This window comes from Scatophagus argus, chromosome 13, assembly GCF_020382885.2.
Source record: "Scatophagus argus isolate fScaArg1 chromosome 13, fScaArg1.pri, whole genome shotgun sequence".
NCBI lineage: Eukaryota > Metazoa > Chordata > Actinopteri > Scatophagidae > Scatophagus > Scatophagus argus.
Window position 1 is genome coordinate 7,476,163 of NC_058505.1, and position 23,092 is coordinate 7,499,254.

Sequence of the window (23,092 nt, forward strand, 5' to 3'; positions counted from 1 at the left end):
GCATGCAGAGGGACTGCAGAGTGCCAGGCACTGCAAACAGCGCTCAGAGAGCAAAGCAGGGCCAGGCAAATGCTGTCGGACGCACTGAGCCTCTACATAAATATTGACTCTGTGTACATCCCAGCTCTCCACACCTTTCAGACATCAAAGCATGAGAGATGAGTGCATCAGAGCTTTGCTGAAACCTGATTTGAATGCTTGCTGACAAGAACGACGGGTGGTTACATGTTCAAGAAACGGCGGGCGTTACTGTTGAATGGGCTGTTGAATGCTCTGTTTGTTTGGCAAGGTTAAGAGCTGTTGTTCAAAAGGATGCTGAGATGCCCGGCAGAAAGTTTAAGCTGACACTGAAAGGTGGCAGTTCAGTTCAGTTTGGACATTCTCAGTGTGAACGAGCAGGATAGTATGATTCACACAGAGGATTCAAACACGTTTATTCTCCTCATGGAGTTTAGCTTGTGCACCAAAAGCATCTGGAAGCAAATTACTCAGGAGGATGCTGCTGTCAGCGCGGCCTTCTGTCTAGCAGCACTGAGTTCAGCAAACACTGGCTGTTGTAAACACTACTGGTCTTAGTTAAATTTCTATTGAGCACAAATTGGATCAATGTCAGGATCGGCTGCTCATAAAATACTGAACGTAAAAAGAGACAGAATTGAGAAATAATGAAGTAATCCTATGCAAACTTTACGAGTGACCGTCACCACTGGGTGTGCTGAATAAGCTAATGCTAAAGGATGAGCTCTGGAAAAGCATGTGCGCAGTCAAGGTCAGATGAAAAGGGTTCAGACACCTCAGATTCTATTTAAATTCTGCTGGGAGACGACAATTCACGCCTGCATTAGAAACCTGAAGCACAACACTGTTCTCCGTGAGAGCCATCGGACTCGTCCGGAACAAAGGGGTTATTGTAATTTCTGGCGGAGATGCAGATAGAAGCAACAAATGTTGTTTCAAGGACTAAAGTGTTTTAGCGTCACGGTTTGAGAACTGAGACAGAACTTCTTCCTTTGAGATGGACCTTGTTGTTTTATCTTTGAAATTGGTTCAGAGTCATCCTTAAAGGTCTTTCTAAAAACTGTCTTCTTAACAGTACAAAATCTTGGCGCATTTGTCAGTTTTGAACAAACATCCACTGCTCTGTTGTTAACGTCACAAGCTCCTGCAAAGGAAAGTGGAACAGCTGTTTTCTCAACTGACTGATGAACTGTTGGGTCTATACAATGCCAGAAAACCCCACTGTGATGTATTCAACAGTTCCAAACCCAAAGATGTTAACTTTCTGGCAATAAACAAATTGAAACTGATGTTCAGTGTTGATTTAATCATGGTTTAGCAGTGAGTTCGTAGTTAGCGATGGTGCTGTGACTGGACCGGATTATATTTGGAGGTTGTTTTCCAATACTGTGATTATTTCATTTACGACATGAAACTGATGTGATTGCCACGTTGGAGTTATGGCTTTTGTACATCGAATGAGAAAGTGGAGACCTTCTGTTTGGAAATAGACTGTTATATTTTTTATGATTTACCTTTCAAAATAAAAGAAAGAATAAACCCTTTGCAAGCTATTTATGACTGCCTACAACAGGCACAGTTGGAAGGAAGAACAGATTTTGACTGAAGTGAAGGTCAAATTCAACCTGAGCCTGAAGGCAGAGGAGAGTAAACACAACAAAAACACTTGTCATACAGCCTCAGTCTTGTGCTGCTGTCACTGACTGTGGTCTGATAAGAAAACTCAATAACCTTATCAAGTCCATCGCTGTAACTCTCTTTGTCATTCAGCAGTTGTAACACCAATAACAAATGAATTCTGGACAGGAAATGCAGACACAACACAGGAACACCATAGATAAGGATCTTTATTGGGACACGTACAATGTTTTACAGGTTAAGACTTAAATAGCTTGCAGTTTGTATATCACAGACATAAAGTGCGACTTCAGTCACCACACATCACTTAGCTGGGAGGGCACAACACAAAGCACGACAGTCAAATCAAGTCACATCGAGGATCGTTCGGGGCTCAGGTGGAAGGAGGAAACCAGACGTTTTGATTTTCAAGTTAGTTATTACACAAAATCAAAGACCAATGTACATACGGTACACACTCATCCAAGCTGTAATACGCAAACACACGTGCACAGGAACTTTTCAGCTTCGAGCTGCCACGGCTGGGGCTTGCTGCTGATCAGTGGACTGAAGTTGTCTTCCCAGGTACTCCCTGTGAAAGACAGATTACAACAAATTACACCTCAACACTCCCAGCAAACAGCCTTAATATCTCTATCTAATAGCTCTTTAATATGCCTTTAATATCTCGTAAAGGAATAATCTGACATTTTGAGGAGTTTAATCACTGGCTGAAGTGTAAAAACATCAGGTGTGTGTTTTTTTTTCTGGCAGTTTCAGGCCAGTACGAGTGCGCCTAAAAATTATTTTCATCATCGATTTATCTGAAGATGATTTTATTGCTTAATTAATGGATTTTTTTTTCAGGTGTGTCACAATGTGCCTGTTTTGTCTAACAGTTCAAAACCAAAAGAAATTCAGTTTGAAAAGTGAAAGGCAGCAAATCATCCCATCTGAGAGTCTGAGACCAGAAAATATCTGGTATTTTTTATCACAACTGTTTGTCTTAAAAAAAAAAGTAATTTAATCAGTTATTAAAACAGTTGCCACAGCTGACTAACTGTTTCAGCTCAGTGGCAGATTCTTTCTTGTCATATAAAAGAAATGAGTAACTAATCACTGAGCTTTAGGGGTGCTGATCTTGAGCCAGGGAACATGTTTCACCGTTTCCAGTTTTTATCCATAACTAAGCTTTAGTCTCCCAAATCTCAGCTTCAAGTTGAACAGACAGACATGAGAATGCTATCAATCTTCTCATCTAACTCTCAGCAAAAAAGGACATGAGTGCATTCCCAAATATGTCAAACTATTCCTTTAATTACATTTTTTCAGGCTCAGTCGAGTTGATTACTGGGGCGGAAGAAGGGCCTTTAATTTCAGAGCAAGTGGTAGTTTTAACAGGCTTTCTCATTTTCACAATATGAATTTCCCCCAGTTACTCTGACCCAGACATGATGTTAGTCTAAGTGATGAAATAAAATAATATTATTTTGAAAGGTCACACTTATCCTTCAGGTTTCTGCTTGGCAGTGACATTTTCAGATATAATACTCATGACACTCACCTTACTGCTACCAGAAATATCAAACGCCTCTCACAAACCTAAAAATGGACAAGCTTGGCAAATAATTTCTGACAGTAGAACTCCTGTTCTCTTTAAAAATGAAAACTCGGGTATGTGAGTGCTGACAAAACATCATCTATTTTTTTCCCCAAAGCTGTTAGTGTTTGTGTATGAAGCCCTTTCCTACTTCTATTTTTACAGTAATTAAAGCATGATTCAAAGCTGTGAACACAATGTGCAGAAGCCAAAGAAAGCAGCAAAGCAGCATGTCTGATTCATAAAACTTTTAAGTAGTTTTCTGCACGTTTTTCCGTTTTTGTCTTGGATCCCTTAAAACACCAAACATTACTCATCTCCATCAAAACATCCATCCATGTCTGCGCTTGTTTAATGTTTGATTTCACTGTTGGCTACTTAGCCAAAGTAAGCGTGGAGTATTTTATTAACAAACCAAGCAGGTGCATGCAGTGCTTTGAGAGCCAAATGTCTGCATTTGCATATGGAGATTTCACTTATTACAATGCAGTTAATTTAAGTTGGAGAAATTATTTTTGTTTCTGGTATAAAGGAAAAAAAACTCTCCTAACGAGCTTGACTTCTCACACCTGCTCTGAATGAATTAAAAACCTATCAAACGCAACAGGTTGTAGGCTTTTCGTCTTTATATCATTATCCCCAATTACTCACAGTGTCACGGAGAGTTTCAACTTTTAAAAAGGGAAAAAGAAAAAGATCCTGATCTCCATGAAGTAGTTTTACTTATAACCTTTAGCTGCTCTGCAAATAGAAACTATATGTTGATTCAAAGCGCTGCCAGGGACTTAATAAAGGCAGATGGCAATAATTGGAAGGATGAGCCAGAGTTATAAAGTCGGTGTTCTGCAGCCAGAGTACTTTCTGATGGATGCATCTACAGCTGGTGGTTGAATTAAGACCTACACAGCAAGGTGACTCATGGGGGTTGATGGCTACACTGAAGGAAATACATTGACCATGTTACAATACATATTATAATCACAAGATAAATGCACGATGAATAAAAAGGAGCAGGTGTAATTTAATTTCAATGTGCTATTCAGGGTCTATTTTCCTGTGTTTTTGCCCGTGAAAACACAACATTATTTTCCATTTATTTGGCAGACAATAAGTAATCAAATAAGTGTATTCAAACTCGAAGGAATGAGTTTGAATACACTTATTGTCGCTGCTGCTGAGTGACAAAGCAACAACAATGGCAGATCACCTCATTGTTTGTCTGGCAGCAGCTCGCGCTCTTTGATAAAGACCACTTCACTTGCACTTACAGACTTCCATCCCATTTATCAGTAAAGATTAGAGTTCTTAGCTTTTACATATAAATGCTTATGTGCTCATGAAGGTGAACGGCTGTGCATGCAGCCTACACTCTCAACAACACGTAGTTTACAGTAACTGTTTATGATTAAAAACCTCAAACAGCTGTGGGTTTCTGATGGTGGGTCTGTCCTCAGTCCTATTTCACATGTACGTATTTTAATCAACCACTGATGTGATTATTTTCAAGTGTTTGAGATTTGGTTCCCTTTTGTGACAGGTTGTTACAGCGGTGGCATCAGCCTGTAAATTTGATGCCTGATGAAGGTCTATAAGCAAAATGGTGCTTCTCTAATAAACTCAGTGCTGACAGTGTGCAGATCTTCAACCTTTTTATTTTCTCCACATGACTTCATTTTCCTGCACACCTGTGCATTAGGTGCACATCAGATAATACTATTCAACAGTTATGCCGGCAAATGTTTTGTATTTTCACGCGGTTATGCTGTCACGATGCGCTTTATGTAAAACGACCTTCACAAAGAGTTTAAATTAGGTTGTGAAAGAGAAAAAAATCAGTGAATGGACTTGAATTTATATTGCGCTTTTGCACCCAACAGACTCCTCAAAGCAATTCACAGGCACATTCATACACTGATGGCAGAGGCTGCCATGCAGGCTGCCGACCTGCTCATCAGGAGCGATACAGCGACTGCTCTCCAAAGCATTCACACGTACACTCACACACCGATGAAAACAGCCATCGGCAACCATTTGAGGTCCAGTGTCTTCCCCAAGAACACTTGAACATGCAGCCGGAGCAGAGGATCAAACCAGTGACAAGCGACTTGTTAAAAAAGGAGCGTACACTGATCTTGAACAGACATTTGCGTACTCTGGGGAGTTTAATAACCAGGCTACTGTATGAAATGCAGTCCAATAATACATCACGAGGTGCAGTTCAGCACAAGCACAGAGTGACTGTCAACAGCCAGTGGCCAGCAAACCATCAACACAGCAAAAATTTATTAAAGAAAATGACTTTTTCAAAGCAGACCACAAGGATAAATAACAGCAGTTTATTAGTTCACACACTTCATCTGTGCTGTTGTCATGACAGCAGGGGCCCTACAGTAAGTGGGGATGAAAAGATCCTCTCTCAACAATGGCAAGGCAACCCACTCAAGGTGACAAGGTGGGTGTGGTGAGCTGCTTTGTGATGACTTCAGCTCGTGGGTAAATAAGATGTCAGGTTTTTGTGTTATTTTTTTAAATAAATAAGATAAATTAAAACAAAATAACGGCATCAAGCTACCTGACTTTACAGCGGCATTCATACGTTTCTGTTTTCATGAAGACAAAGAGAATAGGCAGAACACATAATTCACTGTGATGAAGACAACCTTGAGACATAATTTTCCTCCTCCTCACGTAATAAGTTCTGTCGGAGAAAACGAACTAGCAGAAAAGCAGCTACAACACCACAGAGAATCCTGACATGACCACGCTCATGTATTTTCACTGTTTCCTTCTATCCATGTATGATAAGCTGAGGTACAGAACAGAAGTCATTACTTGAGTAATAAGTAATCAGACTTTGAGTATGAAAGGCATGTGCTGAATTTGGCATCTGCTTTCAACTCAGACTATAACTTGTGCAAGCTTAATGGCTCCTTTTCCATTTTTGCAGAGAGATATTTGTATGCAGCACTCAGTTTTATCTTACTTGCGCATTTCATTTTTAGGACTTTATATTTCTTCCATTTAGTGTCCCTTCATGTTAATTTATCACCTCCGTTCAATAACTCAACTCCCGTTTTGCTTATCTTCATTCATCACAGAAAATAAAGCAATGACATGAGAGCCAAGTTCTGAGATTCAAAAAAGTATGGTCAAATACTGCATGTATTTTAAACATCTTACACTGACAGCTACAGCATTCAAGCATCTTGTTTTCTACTGTAGGTCTGATAACAATAATCTCTTTCTTCGCAGTTATTGAAGCAAGAGCGAAAACCTTTTGTGCCACAGTGACTTTATAAACTTCTACCTTTTGCACGTCAGTGAACATACAGTTTACATGGAACATTAGGGTCACTTAGATGGGAAAACAGAACAACACTACGATATTGAACACAATACCACCATCCACAGTTGCTCAGGGAGCAGAGTGTGTTCTAGATAGCAGCGACAGAACAAACACATTTTCACTTGTTGTTTGTTTTGTTTGTTTCTTTTCAAGCAATCCAGCGGACAGAAAAACACACAAAGACGATGGGCAGGTTGACTGTTGGAAAGCACAGATATTCTGAGGTAGCTTCAGACTGAGGTCGAGCTACTGAGCAGCCTATCAGTGAAATGACAAATGTAGAGTTTGTGGTGGTGCTGGTAAAAGGTCTGCATAGATAATTTCTAAAGCATATACTGATAAAGACACTACTTACTGAGCTGGCACTTACTCTGACACCAACATGCTGGCCAGAAAAAGGAAGCTAAGCATCTATAGCTGAATGACAATCTGGGCTTTTTGCTAATGAAAGCATTTAAAATGACATTTTCTAAGACTGTAATGTGAGTGATGAAGAATTAACCACAATACTTTACTCTATTAATAATGTGACTTAGCAGCACAACAAATTTGTGAAGACACACTGTGCAGACTTTTATGTTTCATTCCCTTTTGTGGTAATCGTAGATTGTCCATATTTAAACTTAAATTGCACATAAGTTAATCTTAGACATTGTGACTATATTCTGGGAAATGTATTTATTTGTTGTCTTTCCAACAGTTAGAAGAGAACACTTATACTAATGCCAGCTTTACAGGAGCTGTTTGGTAGATACTTTATTTTTAAGCTGTTTGGTTTAACTATTCCTCCAAGACCACCAGTCCTCACTCAGCCTAGTTAGCTACCTGTTGCACACAGTGAGGCAATTCTTAAACTACATTCGTGATAAAGCTCTGCACACATATCCTTGAAGATGACCCTGAAAGCAAGTGATTAGCAGGCACTGAATACCAACGGACCCACTGGTCTGCTTTACTGTGGGAAGAACGTGACTGAGAAAGATAAATTGTCATAGAACAAAAACTGTTCAGAGCACAATCCTCAATGGACTTGATTTTCTATGGTTTCCTCTTTGATTCTCCACGATAACATGAATCATCCAGTCAGTTAACAGTTAAAGCAGCTGGTTGGCAAGTTGTGACCTGTTGACACTCACTAAAAGAGGTTACAAAGATTTTGAGTACCAATATAATGACATTAAAGCGTCTCATTTGTTAAGGCTCTGCAATGGCCGACCCACACAGGTGATTTCACTTCATTTGCCCCATTAGACCTTTTTTTAAGGACCACGCGTGCGTGTACACACTAAGCCTGAGTGACATCTCTGTGAATCTCCAGTTGCCTTTGTTGCACCTCTGGCTAGGTTCAACTGAAACTTTAAGGGCCGGTTTTCCTCGTGACAGTGTCTGAATGATAAGTGCTTCATATCAAACAGAACATGTAACAGCATAAAGCTACAAATGTGATCATACCAGTTGTGGACCATGAGCTTCTGCACAGCCAAAAGGGCGTTGTAACGGACTAGTTGGTCCTCGTGGTGCATATGATTCATCACCAGCTGTTTTCCACCCAGCTGCTCAATCACCCTGAAAGGGAAGGAATAAAAGGAATAATGGGAGAAAGCCTTTATCTACACAGAAAACAGCTACTATTTTCATGTTTTAGGTCATTCAATGTTCCAGCAGCAGGTAATCTAATCCAACCCGCCTGAAATTTTCGATGTATCCTATGAAGGGTCGCTGGCCTTGTAAAAGGATATAATGCTTTGAAGAGGAAAACAAACCAGCATAATGCGCGTAATAGAGTAAATGGTGAAAAGCAGAGAAAAGAAAAGTAGGCGAAAGTACAGGAAGTCTGATGGGTAAACGGATCCTGGTTTAACCAACCTAAGAACTGAAATGGGGCATATCAACACTGAGACAAGCTAGATTGGTTTAAGATTGATCAAGGAGATGAGAAATTCTGTCAGTCACACATTGTGTTTAGGATAACAACTGTTGAGGGAAACATAAACAATATATGAAGAAGACTTCGAGATGAAAAGTAGCAGCCTCAGAGGAGGTGGACAGATACTGTGATCTTCAGCACTATCTGACAGAGTCTGATCAATAATCACTCTCATTTCCTGAGAATTATGAGTAGAAGGGATGAGCTTCAAGTGTGCAGGCCAGTCAGCGTGTTCAGAAATAAAGAAATATGACCAACAACAGTTACATTGGAGGCACTGGTTAGTTTAAAGTTGAAGTATTTTCTCCTATCTGAGAAGAGAGACCAGAGGAGACGTGGGTAAGTTGCTCCTTTTGGGAGGAGTCATTACATCAGGTTCAGGTTCAAACAGGAGGCGCTTATGTGTTGTCTCATGAGTCATATGGTTCCACTTTTCTGTTGTAAAATGTCTTCTCAAAGCTATCAATCCACACAGACTCTGTGCTACGCATTTTTTTGTTCAATTTTGTACCGCTGCCATCTTGTTTTTCATATCGATTCCCATTATTTGAGTTGAAGTATTTTTTTGCATTGCTCTTCATCCTAATGTTTAGTGAAATGAACTCAACGGGTTGCCAAAGTCAGAAATTGTACACGTGGTGGCTTTAAAATTCCATATGAAGTAGCTTTTACTGAGAAATGTCTTACCGTTTGCCACGTGGGTAATGTCGCACATACTCTCCAATATCATGAGCTGCCACTGCTATGACCTGAGGATCATCAGACACCTCCAACAGCCTTGTCAAGATCCTATGACAGAAAAACATTCAAAAGTGAGAGGTCTCATCCAAAGGCAGATTTCAGCAAACCGTGTTCACTCTGAAAATAAAATATTTCTCTCAGCAAATCCTTTACTAATCAAGTTTCATCAAATGAACTGATAAATTAGTCTCTGGAAGTCTAAGTCCAATGTTTAAGAGTCTGAGGTGAAACCCAAACTCTAAAATCTAAATCCAAGGACGTGAGACATAAGGTATCCTCTGAAAATGTGACACCTCAGGATTCAAACTGAGACAATGCATAGATGAAAAACAAATAAAACAGGAGGATAATTTAAGCTGAGATGATGCCTGGGCTGATTACACAGAGAGGACAGTGATGAGACAATGAGATGGGCAGATCAGGATTTTTACTGAATGTCAGCAGGTCCAGCAGAGTGTGTGACAGGAATAAAAAGGATACGCAGACACAAATTGATGTTTTATCACCTGTGATCTGAGTCTGGCCACAGACACAGACGCACACACACACACACACACACACACACACACACACAAAAAGACAAACAATGTTAAGAGGCTGTGCAATCATCTAGCATGATGCTGGTGAGTGTGTACAACCGGAGAGCTCAATGGATGAGAAGTGTTTTGTCTACATGTGACAAGTGACAATCAGTACTGGTTAGAATCTAAATTTAAGAACGAATTTGTATTTTTTACTTAAAAATGAAATATTTCAAATCAACATTAGTTTCCAGTTTTAGTTTAAAAAAAAGTTGTACCATTAACATTATACAAATCTTACACAGTATTAAATCTTTCAAAGCTTAATCTTCATATCCAACTCATATCAACTAGGAGTCCACACTTAATTTAGCATGTTAGCATTTGCTAATTAGCAATAAGCACAAAGTGCATATGAAGTTGATGAGAACGTCATTGGTTTTGCACATATTAAGGACCACCAGAGTCAGTGGAATTCATCCTCTGGGCATCATAAATGTCTGTATGAAATGTCACTGCAATCCATCCAGCAGTTCACCTCATTCGCTTGTAGTTTATTCAAAGGTAGTTTTAAAATTGACATTACACTTTTTCTTTCAATTCTGGAAACTGCATTAAACCTTCAAAAGGCTGATTTTCATATGGACCTTTGAGCAGCATAGAGAGAAAAACTTCACATTAAATTCACTTAAATCTTTCTGAATTGAATCATGTTATTTAATTTCAACTGCCACATTGAAATTAAGGGCTCATTTAAATCCAGTCTTAAAACCCTGTAATAAATTAGATACATAACTCGTTTTTAATCTGTAATGACTGGCTTGCTTTTGTTTTGTTATCTTTTAAAAGGATTTTGATGTCTTATTTTAAATGCAGTACTATACCTCTATAAAGCACTTTGAACTGCCTTGGGTCTGAATGGCGCCTTGCCTTTCAGCAGCATTGCTCTTAATAAATGTCAACATGAGAAAAATGGGAGCTAGAGAAAACAAACTTGCTATAGTACATGCTTCATCTTACTTGAGGAGCTCGTAGTTCTTCTCATTCAAACGGACAGCGTTCTCGCGCCAGAACTTCTCAGACTTGTGCACAGGACTCCATTCCAGGCGGCCAGACTTGAGCTCAGAGCTGTACTCATCAAATGAGCTGTTGATAAAAAAAAAAAAAAAAAAATTCTTTTACCCCGACAAGTAAAGAGTATAGTCCAAGGATCTGTCTGTACTGTTATTTATCTCTGGGCAGGAAGGACTACTTTCTTTGAGCTTATCTATTGTGAAGAGCAGTGATTTGAGAGGCACAGCCTATGGTTGAGAATGACTGAAAATGAATGGTTTGGTAAAGTGACTGCGTGTTATTCATGAAATGCGGTCCACCGGGTACCTGAGATCCTGCACACTCTCGCCCAGCCTCTCCAGCAGGAACTTAATGTCCTCTGTGATGTCCTCATCGTCGTACTTCTGCTGTTCGAGATTCTCCAGCTGTTTCAGCACTTTGCACTGAATCATGGCGAGAGCGTACTCCTGTCGAGTCTCCCTCTCGGCTGCCTTCTCCAGAAGATTCTGTCACAGACAACAACCGTGCAAGGAACATTAATAACGCCGCTCGTGTAAGCAATTCATTTGAGAAGTGAGATATTCAGTAACAGAAAAAACATATCTAATTATACCAAAAGAATCAATAAATGTGAAAAAGAAAACATTAGACAACACAACCAGTTGAGATACAAATAATATTGCTTATTAAGCAAAAGAAGTAGAAAAAAAAATGCTGTTTTTCTTCCCTCTTTTCAATCACTAAACTAAATATTGTTGAATGTTTTGGACTACTGGCAACTGACAAGAATCTTGAGATTGTAAAACTGATTTTTTTGAATTATTTTCTCATATTTTATAAACTATACAAATAGATACTGTGTTTCAAAATACTCCTCCTGAAGCAGGCCTCGGTGTCGTATGTGAGGTGTGAAGGGGTTGAATGCAGAGGTGCTGCAAGAAGAACACAGTGTTCAAGTACTGTGAAAATTGTTTCTGTAGCAAAAGTTACAGAAAAAGAGTGGCAGCAACATTTTGGAGTGACTCAACTCAACAAGTGGCTGAGATGGAGAAGACCAACTTCATACTATGACTGAACCCTCAAAGCTTCCAGCGAGGGCCTAGCTACAGCTAACTACACCTCACAAATGCTTTCTTGCAAGAGCCTGTGATGTGAGGACAACATGATTCTCAAATACAGCAAATAACCCCAGTCATAGTACATGTTGAGAGCCTGCTTGTTTTTGATGGTCTATGGTTAAAAGAAATGAATGTTTGTTAAAAAAAACAAAACAAAAAAACAAAAACAAAAAAAAAAACTTTTAGTACCAGAGGCGGGTGAGGGTGAACACATCACAAACACAGAAGTACTGTCTTTGAGGATGTGTTCAAGGACTTCCAGATGGTCAGAACAATTTAAATCACATTTCTAGTCCCATGTGGTGAGCGAAATCATTTGCATAATTAGGACATAGGGGAGAATATGACTATGTAGAACAATGCGGAAGATTTTTGTAAAAGAATTTTGTAAAAAGGGAATTCCTATTTCATGTGATAATCTCAGCTCCCTAAAAATCTGCAGGTTACACCACAGGGAGCCCTTTGTTCTCAACAAAACAATTCTTAATTTTTTGGTGAGGAACAATGTTTTTTGCAGGCTCTCCTTGCTCTACATCAAACACAGTCACTGTAAGGTAAGCTGAATGGCTCTGGGGAACACCAACTCAACGTCAAAATGCTTCAGGGTCTCCCTTCATTGCACACCATTGCTTTTAATTAGCCGCTGTATATAACTCAAACTTAACTACAAACGTCTCTGACCAATTAAAAAGGGAGCCTCTTTCTTTAATGGGTGCATTAACAAATGCTTGATGTGACAGCTCTGCTGGCAGGAGAGGTGTGATGAATGAGCTTTGGGGGACATTCAAAGCAGAAGTAGATGCAGTCCATTGAGGCATATGCAACACACTACAACATTTTCTGTAAAACGTGATCTTGAACGGATTCAAGTAAAATGAAGACAAGAGAAATGTAGTCCTTCAGGAGCGTAGAGGTGTATTTGCGGAGGTTATGTACTTTTTGCTTTGAAATGCTGATGGAAACTGTCTGACAGAGAAGTACAAGCAACCTTAAACACCTCACTTTAAGTTGGGCCTGAAAATCAGCTAACTTTCACCTCGTTGGTGTATGAGCTCATGTTTCAGTCATGTAATCAATGCCATTTTTCCACACCATTGTGCTCTGAGCGATATGCTGTCTGGCTGTCTGGTGTTACTGGGTTGGACAAAGGCAGAATATCACTGAAGCTTTTCCTTTAAAAATCTATATTTCCTTGAGGCCATAATTAGAATATTTTGTTTGGCATTGAATATAATGTGTGCTGAGGGTGGCCAGGTACTGCAGGCTGTTGACTAGACAATTGCTTGGTGTTATAGCAGAGGATTATTACTGTTAGCAAAAAATATCAATACGCCACATGTTAACTGAAAGAGAAGTGTGTTTATCTGCTTAAAATGCTTTTCCTGACATTGGGAGCCAAGCAATCATTTCTATACTCCTCTGAAATCGTGCCATAATCAGACTAAGGATATGGAAGTTATCACATTGATTTATTATGTATTTCTGAGATGTTCCAGTTATGTGTTGGTGCCCTGTCAGACTCACTAAGTTCCTCTAGTAGCAGAGCACCACAGCATGGAAAGATAAATGGGGCCTCTGCCATTAATTTAATTTTGTCAGGGCATAGTATGGAGAATTCATTACCTGGCATAAACACAAAACAACAGAGCAAGTCCTGGATGTAGCTCTTAGGACTATATTAAATATTCAGTAAATGTTTTGAGCAGTCACAGCAGGGGGCTGAAAGGGTAGCATGATCGTAAATCGAATTTATGTACCTTTTATGGGCTTGGTTATTTTATAAACTGTCTCATCTGTTGTTTAAAAGCTGTCGCTCTGGTTTGCTCTTGTTGTCATAACGTATACAGCCTAATTAAATGCAAATGTTCAAACTGCTGTGCAAGATTCAGGAAAATAGCACACAGATTGTTCTGTATCAGTGCCAGCATGAAATTACGACCTGCAAACTTCTGCATGCAATTATAAAACTATCTTATACCTCCACGTTTTGTTGAAAACAAAGGCTTATTAGACTTTATCAAACCGTGACAACCCATCACACCAAGTACTTATTCACACCACTTCCTCACCAACATTTGACCAACATTTACAAGGAAAATGTGCTATGTAACTATGCATATTTAATAGGGTTAATACACTGATCTCAATGATATTCACTGATTATTTTTTGATACCACAAAATCCAACATAAAATGTAGCTAATGTAAATGTTATGTCATTTTTTATGTGGCAAAATGTTAACTACAAATCTTGCAGACCCCCTTGGCTATTTCCGAGGACAGGAAGGGACAGCAGTTCATTCAGTGTGGTAAAAATGTTTTCTGTAGAAACTGGCATTTTAGAGGCACTCAGATTGAGTGAGAAATTTCCACATACCCTGAAGGCAGCCAGAATGATTCGAGTGACCTTCTCCTTGACAGACTCCTGGAGGATGTCGGACAGCGCAGGCACTACATTGTAGCGTCTCAACTGCTCACAGAGCTGAGGACTGAAGGCCAGCAGCCAAACACAGAAGATCATCTGGTACTGGAGCTGGAAGCCACACTTGTTGCTCAGCACCGCTGTGATACTTTAACAGAAAAAAAAAGGAAAAAGAGGCAGCACTTATATCTGCCGTCTGTGTATTGATAAAGGAGCTTTCGCAGCTGTGTGCCTACATGATGCTCATCCATTATCTTTGCTCACAGCTGAGATGGAAATGTTCAGACAGTCTTCACATAACAAAAAAGTTGCTCAAAATACACAGTACAAATGACTACAGCTGAACAATGTGTACATTTGCAGAAACTGCTGTTAAGTACAGAGGTGTGGAGCTCATGGATGCACAAAAACTTCCTGATACAACTTGAGCAGGTAGGCTAGTTTTACGAGTGAAGTATCATGGGAATCATTAAAAATTCAACAAAAACAACCCATTTTGATATGCAAAATCAGGAATACTGAGCCTTCCACTGGAATTTTTTGCACTGTTATTTGTCACTCACACTGTTTTGGCTTCCATTTCTCATAAGAAACGTGGCTGTAGAACATAATGCACTGACATCACTGACTAAATGTATGCGGTATGAACCTGTCAATTAACATCTTAGACTTTATGCGACCATCTGAATTGTAAAACCAACAATTGTAAAGACAATGGTTCACTGATTCACGGGGGAATCTTTTGGATCATCAGCACTATCTTTGTTTAGGTTTGTTTTCAGATGGGGTGTAGTGAAATTTTTTTTATTAGAGGGTAGATTTCATTAAGAATGTGACACACGGAGAAAATTAAAATGCCACTGAAATTATGGCTGAAATTAATTGAAGATTTAATACAACTTGCAAAGCTTTCAAGCATCACAAAAAGAGTCAATATGTGTCACGTCAAGAGCCACAAGAGAGCTCAAGTCATCTTACTGGACTCCCAGCAGCCTTTACAAAGTGAGGTTAATTTGCTTCCAGCAGCATGGAGAGTTCACCTCTAGAGATGGCACTAACAAGAACCAGAAGTCTTTTATTCCATCAGTAATTGGCTTTTTAAAGAAAATGTAATTTGTCTTGTTACCAGCCGTGTCTCTGACAGGGAGACTGTTTAATGTCTCGATGGTTTCGGTGAGGACTAATGATGACAAAAAAGTTGTGCTGGCATTAACCTGAGTACTTTCTGTGTATTTACTATTGTTCTGACCTAATGTTGTTTGTGTACTGGATTCTAAATTGTAGAATCATCTGTCTGTAAGCCAAGATGCACCCTATTTATTCAAGATACTAAGATACTGCTATCTTGTATGTTTGAAATATACTGTATACATGTTGTCTATGAAGTATCATGCTTACATTTAACATACTGATCAATATACCCAACTATAAATGAGCATGAGGACCCCTCTTTTGACTAAAGCCATGACACCTCTGATTAAGTACTCATTTTTTCAAGTCTTCTAGACTTTGAAAAACTGCAGCAACCCTGTTTACAAGGAGTTACTACTCACCAGTTGACTCCATCAGCCTCCACCCAAGCAAACCTGTACTCATTGACCCTCAGCATCAGCTGAAGGCATCCAGCCACACACTGGACGTACTGAGAGCTCTGCAAAGGACAAAGGCACAAACTTACTCAAACAGAAGCGTTAGCCTTAGCTGTGTGATCAGGAAACAAAACAACAATACAAAATGTTAAAGGGTCAGTGACAGTTAGTGCCGTACTAAACATGGAGCAGTTGACAAGCAGATACAGCACGTGGAAGACGGCCAGTCCACAACTTGCATTACTGTCACTGATCAATCCTGAGGCATTGCACATGCAGTCTGCAGTATTATACATAAACACATGCCAGATCACAGACCCAACAGTACTATATACAGCAATAGCAGGGAAAAGTGTCCAATCACACCTAAGCAGAATAATGTAAATTTGAGATTAGAGAGTAGAGGAAGCTGCGAGGAGAAAATAGATCACATTAATCTGTTAATTAAGGTTGAAGAAAAGCAGAAGAATCCAGCAAAAAGAACAGGCAGCAGTGATGACAGAAGACAGAAGGAGTGAAGGCTGCCTGGTTGAAAATGCAGAGGAGAAGATGATGTTCAGTTATTAGACAGCGCTCATGTCAATAGAATTCTGAGCACACCTCTCAGAATAATCACACTATACTTGATAAAGAATAGGATGTAAAATGGTGGGATACCGCTGCCGCACAAATGCTATTCCAATTTTACCTTGTTACCCTAATGTACAGGAGAAGCAGTAAGAAGTGTTTGTCATGCGCTCTCAGCATTAAAGAGACGTGGCTTACAGCATGCAATTTCCACATGTACAGTTGAAAACACCATGCTGTCGAAATGGAGAATTGCTCTAAAGTTGCTCTAGCAGGCGCGCGTTCTCCTACAATCTGCAATTATTACTGGAACACTGAAGTGCAAAAACATGGTGGGAGAGATAAAAAGGGGAAAAAAAAGATGTGAAAGTTCACTGACAGCTGACAGACGCCAGCTCGCACAAACCCTGCCAATTATTATTATTATCTTTTTTTTTTTTTTTTTCTTGGAAGCTCCAGGGTGACTGAAGATGCACTTCACTCATACTCACTTCACTGGGGGAAATTGTTCCTGCTCCTGAGCCTGTTTCTGGACCTGTACCATGTAGGTTCTAATGAGAGATACACAAAAGAAACAGGTGCACAATTGTTCACAATCCTTCGGGTCAAGCTAAATCACTGTGGCACTGGACTACAAAGTGTGTGCTACAAGCTTGACCACAATTCAGTGAAAGTAGCTGATCACTGATTCACTGACTGGCTGTTGAGGAGAGAAATTAATATCAAAAGTAACTTTAAGAAGCAGTTATAGTTCAGTTGCATATTTTGTAAAGACGCAGAATGTTTAACACAAAGAGAGACTGACAAACTTGTGCTTTTGGAAAAGCTGGCTACACCTGTTCCTCTGGATATTTTAAGAACACTGGCGTGCCACGCAGAGACACAAAATAAACTGGAAATCAATATTCAGCTGTTTCATCAGCCCACTCTTTAGCGCATAAATCTGCCAAGGCAAAGCCAGCACCTTCAATGTTGATTTCATCAGACCATCTCGAAGTCTGACAAGCCTGCTCAAACTCAGCAAGAATAAATAAATTACATTCATTCAGACAAGGGTTTTACTGTCAGCCTCAACTTGAGAATTAAATGAAAATGAACAGAGACAGAAAGTATAAATTAGTTTGATATTCAACATGATTGGATTCTGAAATTAAAGAAATAAATTTAACTCCATATGAGAAAGGGGAAGATGATGTCCTCCTAGCTAATAAAATAATAATTCATGACATGACAAATTCCAAAGACACAAAGTTTATTTATTTCAAAAGTCAAAACAGATATTTAGATAAACAGACTTTTACAAGTGACAAAGATACTTCAGCAAACAAATTCTGATTTACATACCTGTGAACTGAGCTGGCTTTTGATCCAGTTGAAGTAGTAGTTCAGATCACTTCCTTCCATCAGATCACGGCCCCAGGCAGCCAGCTTGGCGATGATCCTTGCCGCCTAATAAAGGGAGAGGAAAATTTTGGAAATGTCATCAGGAGGACCAGCATAAATTTCCATCGCTATGCTGATGACACACAGCTATACATTGCCATGAGATGCCTTTCAAAATGTATTTTATATATTGTATGTATGGATGGGAGAGAATTTTCTCCCGCTCGGTAAGGACAAAAATTAAACATTGATCATTAGCCCTGAAGCTCAGAGAAGCAAACTCAATGTCACACACAAGCACTAGTGTAATAATACAATCTTATGTAACTTCTGTTGTCTAAGGTCTTGTTTCTGTCTCCCTTGAGCTGCAAGGTATGCACATCTCGCTCCTTTTCTATCTTCTTCTCTCCTTAGTATTCTCCTCCTTATCTCTTTTCATACAGACTTCTCTCTGCTGGACCACTAGCTGCACAGGAACACTTTTTCTCCTGGCTGTCACTGTCTATTACAGATTTGGATCTGGATCACTGCCCTCTTATGAATAATCGCTCATTCAAGTTCTCAGTCTACATCATAATCAAAATTTGTATATATTCTGAATCTTTTTGTTAATCTTCTTTGTATGGCCTGTCATCTTCAAGGTCACCATGGTGGAGAGGAGGCCGTACGGTTCCAGGGCCACTTTGATTCTGTGATTCTGATGGTCTGTTCTGTACATGCGACTTCTATTGCATGCCTGTCAGTCCTGGGAAAGGGATCTGTCCTTTGTGGCTCTTCCTGATGTTTGTTCCATTTTATTCCCCCGTTAAAAGCATGCATGAGTTTGCATGAGTTTTTCCTCACCTGAATCCAAGATGTAAGGACAGAGGGTGTCGTACACCATACATATTGCTAAGCCCACTGAGGTAATGTGAATTCTGTTTCTGGGCTATATGAGAAAACATCGACTTGATTTAAAAATACCTTGTCCTGAAACCCTGGCAAAAATACTGAACAAAACATAATCTACAACCCTAAGGGCAAAAATTACTAAGGTTTTATATAAATCATTTCTGGCTGTAAAGTGCCTTCTGAGTCCTGTGATGAGACAGGAACAAATTATGTTTCAATTCAATTTCCTTTCTGTCAAGGGGGCTTGTGTACAAATATCAAAACTGTAATTTAAAAGCAAGAATGGGAATTACAGTGGGATTGAGATAAAGTGCTGTCTCACAGACATGGGGTCACATCACATCCACCTGATGGGCACCATCTAGCTGGTAATTTTAAATCAAGCTGTGGGTGTGCAATCACACCACTCAGGTTGTCTTTGTTTGGTCATTCTTTATTTGAAAAGGGTAACAGGGAGAAATCGTTATATTAATTGCCTGTTTTTGTGGAAAGGGGCAAGGTTGCTTTGTGAGGAATTATTGATGCCTTGCTATGATTAGAAGCAGAGTGGCATCTGTGAAAAATTCATGCCTGTGAAAAATTCAAGACAGATCTTATCTGTGAAAATAAGGTCCCCGATACCTGATCTGATTCAGAACACCATGATGTTTGGCAGATTATACTTAATTAGATATTGTCAGCTACTATAAATACATCACACTTCGCTTAATTAATAAGCATGGACTAGGTGTTTTCACACCTACTTCACAGCCCAGTGTGCACATATGTTGAGCTTGTTTAGACTACCGACTGACGATATTCCTCATGATAGACAATAAAATCTCTCCACAGTAAAAGATTACCTGGGCTGTGGGATTGTCCTTGGTTTGACATGCACCAACTCGTCCAGCTGGAACAATCTGAGGTATGATCTGTCTGGAATTTGCAATTCCATATTCTGTAAATCACTTTGTATCATTATCTCTTAGCTCACCATGTGGACGGTAAAAGGGTCCTGACGATTCAGCATCGGAAGAAAGTAGGACCAGGCGGTGTTCTTCGTCTTTTTGGCGTAGTCAAAAAAGATGTTCACACGTTGATGATTCTCCTGAGTCACAGTTGGATTAAAATGTCAGATCAATGCAATCCATCTTACAAGCTTTTTATTGAAAAACTGGCTTTAAACTGATGCACAGTTACCATTATAGGTTTAACAGATACAGTAAAAGCTGAAACCACTGTTTGTTTCAGCTGCATGAATTAAACCTACTCAATTTCTGCATTTGTCAATAATTCATAATTGATTAAATGTGTACCAGTTGTGCTGATTTTATTCATTTGCTTATGTTGTGGAATACAAAAACGAATTTCATTCACTTGTGTTAAAATTCAATGTCCTGTTTTAAAGGACAAAAATGAATTTTAATTACAAAAGAAACCCAACATTTAATTGATCCTATTTCCTCAACCTTTTTAAAAAAATCATGACATGACAAAAGAATTTGAGTGCACACCAAACCTTAATCAAAACTCTTTTTTTGGCAGAGTTGAAATGATGAAATCTTGAAGATATCAGGTACATGTATGTGTGTGTACATGCATGTCCTGTTTGCTCACGGTCGGCAGGTCTGTATGTTTACCTGCAGAGTGTCATCAATCAGGGTCAGGATGTACTGGACTGTCTGCTCCTTGGAGATATGGGCCATCAGGTTCAGAAAGGTCTTTGCACACTGAGCAAAAAGAAAATATATACACTGAGACACAGCACAAAGGCACAGCACCCATGTACCCACTGGCAAATTGAACAACTATTATTTTTCTGCCAGGCATCTCTAAAAACAGTCACTATGCAAACTCAGGGCAGCAAAATGCAAAGGTCATATCTGAAGTGAGCTTTACAGGAGTGAAATATCACTCTGACTGGTGATGTGACAGCATAAGGGGGCTTTCAGACACAAAATGGCATTGCAGCAGGTGGTTTAAAGTCTTTTGAAGTTGAACTATACAACTTGTACATGGTAAACTAGACATGAGGACAATTACGCAAAGAATAAGCTCCTAAGTATTCCACTTAGTACGTGCATTTGTAAATGCAGGAACCAACCAGAATGTTGTGTTTCTTGCTACCATGCCATTATTTATCTGAAAGTGCAAAAGACTCTGTGCCTACTTATTTGAACCAAAGATCAGGTTGAAAACAACTGTGAAGAAATCTAAAGAGTTTCTAAAGCATGTGTTGGAAGAGAACACTAACTAACAGAAAAAACAGACAGATAATATAAAGAGCTTGATACCTGATGTCCTTCATTGGTCAGAATGACCTGTTTCTCCTCAGAGTTGGCCACTTCAAATTTCTTGATGAATTCACAGTCCTCTGCAGAGATCATCTGACTCCTAGAAGAAAATTCATTAACACAGTTCCACATTAGCACAATGCCACTGCAATATCACCAATTTGAAGCCATTCATTGCATACACCTTTTTACTTTGAAAAACAGCAAGAACAGTAGGGGGTAGGCTAATAAAGAATGATGGTTTCTACTGATTATTCTTGAGGCATCTCCGTTGCCACTGAAGCAAGACACTGAGCATACAAATATACCACTGATCCTCTCACTTAAGGAGTGGCCTCTGATTTACCAGTAGCATCTTGCCTCTAATTGCAAGGGCAGCTTGAACTATAATGGCAATTAACCTGAAAATACCACATGGTTGAGTTAGAGCAAAACACATCATGGATGGTCCTTGAAGGTAGGCAGTTACAGTAAAAATATGCTTGTAGTATATTAATAATGAGTTAAAACAAGGAATCAATTAATCTGATGATTTTTAGAGATGAGTCACAAGTCAAATCCTTTGTATTAAAATCTACAGGCTAAAACAGGAAGTATCACTCAAGACAGTGAATCACAATACAGGAACAAGCACAGAGCTGCTTTTAGACTGCCACTCATCACTACCAGTACAACCTCAATAAACACAAAAACTGGAATTTTAACTATTTAATTGTGAAAATTCATGGCAGAGCTGCTGTACTGAAATGTATTGCACAAGTGTACCAAATAAAGTCTCCATATTACACTGGGGTACCACTGTCATGTGTACTTACTGCAGGTAGGACTGCCAGTTGACCAGATTGGCCCGCACCTCAGCTGCCTTTGCAGCAATGATGTTTGTGGGGACTGCAGCGTCCACAGCCCCGCGGATATCCATCCTGTAATATATCTAGGTACTACCGATAAAAATCCAACTCCACCTAAATGGAAACAACAGTTAACATCAGCACAGTGCATCAACATCAGAGGCACTCTGGCTCTGTGTGTTTAATACATGCCGCAAGACTGTGCACATTAACCAATTAAAGCCAGCAACACAACGCCAGATAATGATGATCAGTTAAAAATGGCATAACGGTTAACTTATGTTGGTTAGCTAAGGAAAGCTATAAACATTAGCTATATACGAACGTTTGAGCGTCAAATAATTTACCATCGACATCATGAATGCTTTGACGAGTGGCAGAAATAACCACCTTACATTTCACCTTAGAAGTTTAACTGTTACCTGTTTGTTGCTAACAAACAGGTAACAAACAGACCAGCATCTGGGGCTCAAACCGCTAGCAGCAGGTCATGCTAGATAGCTAGCTTAAACCAATGTCACGACTGGTCAGTGTTAGGTCTTTCTGAAACTAAGATAAGGTCAACCAGTGTATAGCCTACGGCATTAAATTGTATTAAGGCTGTGGGCTTATACGACGCATATAGTGTGAAATTATAACGTAAAAGGCGACGCAGGTAACAAAGTTAGCTAAGCGTTAGCTAGCAACTAGCAAAATAAGCTGATGATGCTAACCTAAGATAGCTGCTAACATAGCTTCGCAAACGTTCTGTCGCCGTGTCAAAGTGACAACAGCTACACAGGTGATAACACTCAGGATCACGGAATTAAACAAATGACAAAATTCAGATGTTTCAATCTATCTGACGAAGAACAATGTCTAAAAACTTGAATTCCTTACCCAGCTACAGTCCTGTGCGAACAGCTGACAGACTACAACACGGCGTCACGCTCATCATGTGACAGTCAGTCACATGAACCTCAGTCTGGTCTCGGCACTCAGCCGAGCAGAAGTTAGAGAAGATTAATAAATAAGTTCCCACTGAATGGCCCACGAAACTTAAATTATAACCATCGTTCCTCCAGTCCATTAGCATAGACATCAAGGCAAGATAGACAAACAGACAGACAGACAGACAGATAGATAGATAGATAGATAGATAGCGACTACTTTAAATGTCATAGACCTGTTTTTAATGAT

General features: G+C 39.5%; 1 protein-coding gene across 2 annotated transcripts; it reads right to left on the reverse strand.

Annotated features, from left to right (window-relative positions):
• Positions 1 to 1,847: 1,847 nt before the first annotated feature.
• Positions 1,848 to 22,960, reverse strand: atp6v1h (ATPase H+ transporting V1 subunit H). Of its 2 annotated transcripts, XM_046408715.1 has the most exons (14): positions 22,793 to 22,960; positions 21,881 to 22,027; positions 21,066 to 21,165; positions 20,412 to 20,501; positions 19,766 to 19,879; positions 17,863 to 17,967; positions 17,010 to 17,069; positions 15,916 to 16,013; positions 14,318 to 14,510; positions 11,151 to 11,329; positions 10,791 to 10,916; positions 9,196 to 9,297; positions 8,034 to 8,147; positions 1,848 to 2,227 (listed from the first exon to the last, which is right to left on the reverse strand). In XM_046408715.1, the coding sequence occupies exons 2-14, from the start codon at positions 21,982 to 21,984 to the stop codon at positions 2,158 to 2,160; spliced, it is 1,455 nt and encodes a 484-aa protein (XP_046264671.1). In that variant the 5' UTR covers positions 21,985 to 22,027; positions 22,793 to 22,960; the 3' UTR covers positions 1,848 to 2,157. The 2 variants fall into 2 exon arrangements, with proteins under 2 accessions (XP_046264671.1, XP_046264672.1); XM_046408716.1 differs by lacking the exon at positions 17,010 to 17,069 and having other exon boundaries at positions 22,793 to 22,959.
• Positions 22,961 to 23,092: the final 132 nt, after the last annotated feature.

Coding starts and splice junctions, on each gene's coding strand:
- atp6v1h (XM_046408715.1), bottom strand. CDS start 21,984: ATGGATATCCGCGGGGCTGTGGACGCTGCAGTCCCCACAAACATCATT. Junction 16,014..17,009: donor GAACAATTTCCCCCAGTGAA/GTGAGTATGAGT, acceptor TGTCCTTTGCAG/AGCTCTCAGTACGTCCAGTG. Junction 9,298..10,790: donor AAGAACTACGAGCTCCTCAA/GTAAGATGAAGC, acceptor TTTCTGTCATAG/GATCTTGACAAGGCTGTTGG.